The sequence below is a fragment of the Camelus ferus genome, chromosome 10 (genome assembly GCF_009834535.1).
Source record: "Camelus ferus isolate YT-003-E chromosome 10, BCGSAC_Cfer_1.0, whole genome shotgun sequence".
In the NCBI taxonomy this organism is placed as follows: domain Eukaryota; kingdom Metazoa; phylum Chordata; class Mammalia; order Artiodactyla; family Camelidae; genus Camelus; species Camelus ferus.
Window position 1 is genome coordinate 38,759,757 of NC_045705.1, and position 6,090 is coordinate 38,765,846.

The 6,090-nt window shown below is 44.8% G+C and overlaps 1 protein-coding gene across 1 annotated transcript in view; it reads right to left on the reverse strand.

Moving 5' to 3' along the window:
- PRCP (prolylcarboxypeptidase) overlaps window positions 1-3,449 on the reverse strand; it is a 59,189-nt gene extending 55,740 nt beyond the window's left edge. Inside the window, 1 exon segment of the mRNA XM_014560903.2 lies at window positions 2,260-3,449. Within this exon segment, the coding sequence (XP_014416389.2) occupies window positions 2,260-2,427 (168 nt within the window). The 5' untranslated portion in view covers window positions 2,428-3,449.
- Between the last annotated feature and the right edge of the window lie 2,641 nt (window positions 3,450-6,090).

A 6,090-nucleotide genomic window follows, 5' to 3' on the forward strand; every position in this document is an offset into this window, starting at 1 on the left:
TGGGGTTATGTGATGAGGAACAACACCAAAGACTTTAACCTTTATTCTGCAAGTAATCAGAGTTGTAAAAGATTCCTAAGCAGAGGAGGAGCAGGACCATGGGCTAAGCCTTTTTACCAAGACCATCCATGGAGCTTAAGTGCATACAAGGACAGCTGGGAATAGCTTGGATCAGGTGATCAGATATAACTACATATAAAGAAATCACTGTAAAGTTTGATGAAAATTAAACCTTGAATAAAAACTAAGCCTTAGTTACAATAATAATGTTCATTATTAAAAGGCATAAAAGTATTTCATGTGCTCTAACTAAAAAAAATTAAAGTTGAATTTACACATACTTTTTAGTCCCAACTAAAAACCTATGGTCTAGAAAAATTGGAAATTACTATAAAGCCATTACTATGCAACAAATATATATGTGAAAGTTTTTCTCAAAAAAATAAATTAAAATGAAAAAATGAAATAAAACTCAACAGGAGTTGATATATAGAAAACTATTATTATGGTAATAAATATTTTGTGGAATCTGTGTCCTTAAACATGAACTAAATATAAGCCAGAGGGCAAAAGGTGGCTGAGTAAGGCCAACCTAATCTTGCAAATCACCAAAAACTGGAAAAAGAACTGGCCCTAACTTATATTTCTAAAGAGAGAAGTGGTAAAGAAAGGACTCTACAATGAAGGAAAATAAATTAGGACTTAAGAGATCATTCAGTCTCTTTCACCCTTTCATTTCCCCCCTTTCTGCTGATAGTTCTCTTTCATCATTCCTAAAGGGATTTTAGAGATCCTCATTCCAATAGTTCCTCGTCAACTGAACTTTAGTTACAGAACTCTGCAAAATCCCAGTATATGAATCAGATAAAAGCATAAAGTTCAGGCTGAAAGAGATCAGGGAGAGAGGGGTTACTGGGGCACGCTAACTTAGCTTCCACTTAAGTCTTCACCGTTCCTCTGAGACAGCTCCCCAAAGACCCCTAAATTTTCCTCAATAAAATGTGAAACACACTGGTCCTTGTCCAAATCTCTCAATTTACCAGTAAGGAAACTGTAGCCTAAAGAGTTGCCTGAGAAAAAGACCCATTTCCTAGTACCCCTGCCAGAATTAGAAGGCTTTCTCTTCTTTATAATCTCTAATTTAAATTTCTGGGTTAAAAATCATTTCTTATAAATTATTCTACAAGTTCATGCCATCTTTCTATCTCAAATTCCTATTCAAAATTCACATAGGTCAGTAACTATGAATTTAATATAAGTGGATACTTGAGTCCAGATACTCTGCTACGACATGTCATCTACCCTCATTTAACCATCACCAAATCCCCAGATCATCAAGAAATTGGGCTTACAAAGGTACTGTAACCTTCCTAAGGTCACGGAGCTAGCAGCTTGGAATTCTGGTCTATTTGATTCCTAATGCCCAACCTCAGACTCTTGCACTTCTATTCTAGCCTTTCCCAAATCTTGCCTATCTTTTCAGAGGCTCCCAGAAATACAGAACTGTAAGGGATTCTGTCATTTCACACAGGATGTACTTCTTCATCCAGGCTTCTCAAGGAATTCCTACCTCACGCTTCAGCCAACTTCAGCATCATGCCTACTTTAAACCTCTAAACTCAGGTTTCAGAGATGCTCACCCTACTCCGCTTCTCAAATCATGAGACTACAACTTCCTTTACAAGCATGAGCTACGTATACGTTCAGTTTCATGGTGAACAGGGAATGTTAAAACTCTTAATAAAAGGGCTACAAAACCAACTCTGAGTTGAGCATGAGATGATAGGCTGGCATTTTAGACTGGATAAACATTAGATACTATCTAATAAGGTACTGGAAATTTGAAGCTGGGAGCTGCTTTGGGACAAAGGATGGTCACGGAGAAGTAGGGACCAGAGATGGCATTAAATAATTTGAATTTGATGGGAGGTCAAGGGAATTTAAGTTAGGGCATCCTCTGGGAGCAAAAGGAGTTGAAGTGACTGTTGTGGCCAATTACAGAATAGTGTGTGGAGCCAGTACTGATATTAAATTGTTGGTAATGGGAGGAAAGAGTTTTAAACAGACTGTGACTTGGGGCCACCGTCTATAAAATGTGAGTCTAGGACTTGTCCGATCGTTGGACAAGTCCTAGGCATTAGGGGTCTGAAATTCCAGGTGAGCTTCCAGCGCCTGGGGTCCCGTCGGTTGGGTGAGGACCACAAAGCCCCAGTCCTCGCCCCGCTCCAGCCTACACACCCCGAAACCCTTCCGCCTTACCTTCTGTTGGATGTAGTGAATCGAGTACTCCAGGGCCACAGTGGGGCGGTATTTGAAGCTGGTGGATATGTGCAGGCTGCTGAGGGCCCTCAGGGCCGGCGGTACCGGGGTGGCGGCCCCGGGTGTCAGGAAAACCAAGAGCAGGAGCAGGAGGGAGCGACGTCCCATGGCTCAGGCTGGCGGCTGCAGTGCGAGTACGAGGGAGACCGGCAGATGCGCGCAGCCGGGTCCAGCCCGCAGCTCCGCCCGCCGCAGACAGGCTCCTCCTCCCCCGGGAAACGCTAAGACACTCCGCCCCTCAGCAACGCCGCTCAACCCAGGGTCACCCCAGCCACAAGGCCCCGTCCCCGTACCAGAGTGTACCACCCCTTCTTTAGAGTCCACCTTTACTTTGGTCACACTCTAAGTCTGCCTTTATCATTCCAGGGCCCCTCCTACCTGACCGCCGAAACCCATCCTTGACTATATCCCCTCCCAAACCCAGCTTCCCGCCTCATCACCCTATGTCCTCGCCTTTCTAGTCACCTCCAAACCCTGTCCTGTCCGCGTCATTTCGATTGCCACATCCCTTGCCCTCCGCAAATACCATATAATGTTAATAATTGTGGTACCATAACAATTTATTAATCATTCACAGCAGGTCACTATAGCACACACTTCACCTCAGTAACCACCCCACCAACGCTGTTCGTCGTGTATGGTTGTTATCCCATTTATAGCTGAGGTAACTGAGGCTCAGAGAGGTGCCCACACTTGCACTGGGTCTCTCGGATACCATGCAGTGGAGCACGCTTCGCAAACCACTCGGTCTGGCTCCTTTGCACCCCACCTCCATGACGTCAGCCTAGCGACCTCCTACGATACTCTGTCCGTGAGTCACCCCAAACCTCAGTGTGACCCACGCAGTCCGTCACTCAACGGAAGTCGCCGGAGAATCCCACTAAGTCCCAGTCCCTTCTTCAGATTAAGGCCCCTTCTCCCGGCAGCAGGTAGCCCGCTTCAGGCCCCGCCTTCCCTTTTTCCCCCGGCCCCCGGCAGTGCCATCCCGCACCGGCGGAGCTCCCTCCATCTTCACGGCTCCGCCCACCCCCGATCAGTCAGCTTCCACCTCTCCTTCCAGTCAGCCGGCTGACCCGTCTGAGGGGCACCCCCGCCCGCTCCCAGCCCTTCCTGGGGACCCTAAACCCAGCTCAGCGCTGCCCTAAAACGAACTTTACAGACTGTACTACTGCTTCACCACTCGGGAAAGAACCCTCGTCAAACCCTGTCTCTACCCCAAGTTTGACGAAAATGGTCGTTCCCAAATGCTCACAGGTTGTTAGTGCTGAATCGCCACCCTCGACGGTGCCTTCTTCTGATTGGCTCTGAGGAAGGGCGACCAAGCGTCACTTCCGGCGGAAGACGGCGCGGGAGATTTGATTGGAGCGCGCTTGGCTTGTGGCTGATCCCTGCCGGCCGGCGTCACTGAGCTTTGCCCGGACAGGGCCCCGGTCTTCTGCCTCAGGTGAGGAGCTGATGGAGGAGGTTCTCGGGGAGCAAGGGCTGGAGACTCCTAACGGGACCCTTAACGTCATTATGAGTGAGACTCCGAGCTATCTATGTTGGTTTTTTTTCAGGAGTCAGTCTCTTCCGTAAAAGGGCGGTTATGAGGGTAGAAGTGTAAGGTTAAGTTTTTTAATTTTAGACAGTGCTGTTGTAATCACTCACCGAACGTTTGTCGAATATTTACTGTGCCATCGGACTGGACACGGGTGAATGTCTGGATCCGGAAATACAGAGAGGAAAAGGTGCTGCTCCAGCCTTTCAGGTACTCAGAAATACGTATTCAGCTGGCTGCTATGCTGAGTAATACGTGCTCAAAAGGGGTCTTTTCCAAACTGCTTTTATGACCCAGAGGGAAAAGTGCTTAACTGAGCAGGGTGCTCAAAACAGAAACTTTGAATGTTTTCTAGATGCCTTCTCTTCTCTCACATCCAGCCAGTCATACTAGTCTCTTGAGTATCTCAAACCCCTACACTTCTCGCCACTTTTACTGTTATTACTTTGGTTCAGCACGACTGCTACATAACTACGACACTAGCCTCTCACCTGGTTCTGCTTCTTTCAGTCTTGTTACATTCCAGTCCAGTCTCCATGTTGCCAGGCTGATCAAACCCAAATCTGATCAGGCCTCTCCCCATTAATCACCTTTCTTTTGGTTGCATCTATTTGCTCTAACTTAAGGTTTAAGTCTAAACTTCTTAACGTGGTTAACCCTTCCCATCTGGCTTTGTTTTTTTCTTCACTCTAGCCCTATGCTCCAACCATTCAGAATGTCATTTTGAGTTCCCCAAATGCACCATCCCTCACCTCCAGACCTCTCCTAAATCCCATCCCCAACCCAGCTAATTCTTATTCCTTAAAATTTAGTTTATGAAGCCTTCTAAGTCAGGAAGCCTTTCCTGACTCTGCAAGATTGAGTCACAAAGCACCCAGTAGTTCCTCATTCTACAGATTGTTTGTAAGTGCCTCCCTCCTCTGTGCCAAGAACTGCTAGGTACTAGGATTGCAATGGTGAACACGATGTGACATTCCTGTCCTCGTGGAACTTAAGCCTTTTATCGGGTGGACTTGAGAAGAATAAAGGAGAACCTATTTAAGTTAGTCTGGGAAGGCCTCTCTGAGGAGTTGACACTTAAATTGAGGCCTAAAAGATGAGAATGATGCCAGCCGTGCAACAGAGGAAAGGAAGGACATTCCAGAGTGAATAGGTTATGCCAAAGCCCTAAAGCAGGAAAGAGCTTAACGTCTTAGTGTTCAAGAACCTAAAAGAATCCCAATGTTGCTGGTGATATTGATGCATACTAAAGTTTGAGAACCACTTGGCTAGTATGAAAATGGGGTGCAAGAGTGATAATCAATGAGCTTACATATCTGGGCGCATTGACAAAAACATCTCCAGTGTGAAAAGGATGCATCAACTATATTGGCCTGATTCCATTAATATTTGCTTCACCTAATGCCCCTTCTTCAAGTAACTTTCTGTTTATAATTTGGCTTAACATGTAGTTATATCCAAAAGAAAATACGGGCTTAAGATGAGTCCCTTCCCTCTGACAGTAATTTTCATGGTAAATTAGTAAAGCATCTTGGATTATGGTTGATCTCCCACATGGCTTGACTAGAAAGAGAGAAAGCAAGTATTCCAGAGTATTCCATGTTTAATTAGAAATGCACTGTAATGTGTCCACCTGGACCCCACATATTTTCATAAGCGTTAGTCTATCAGTCTTCATTCCTGGACGTTGACTTGAACAGTCTCTGGGCCTTCAAAACAAAAGCCAGCTGAGGCCCTAATTAACTCCCTAGCATTTATACTTTTCTTCCTCTCTCCCCATCTCAGCCTCCTTGTTTCTACTTCTATATGTGAGAGATTGAGAGAACCCAGGTTTTTCTTTGTACATTATTGCTAAGTTCCCTGCCTAGTACTTTTATTATATTTATTGATTTATAACAGTAATGGATTTAGAAAATATTTTGACTATATAAAGGAAATAAAGATCATCTTCAAATAATCTGACAACTCAGAGAAAATACTTTTCAAAAGAAGGTTATCTGTAGGCCTATTATCCCTTATGTCCACATCCCCTCAAGGTAAGACTAAATCGGTCCTCTTGTTATATTTTCTCATAATATTCTGTACACTTCCTTTATTGAATTTTCCACAATTTCAGTTTTTTGGTGTGATTATTGATTTAAAATCTGTCTCTTGCACTAGACTATAAGTCTAGTGACCAGGTAGGGACCTTGTCTGTCTGTCAAAATATATTATTCCCATCACCTGGTATTTAC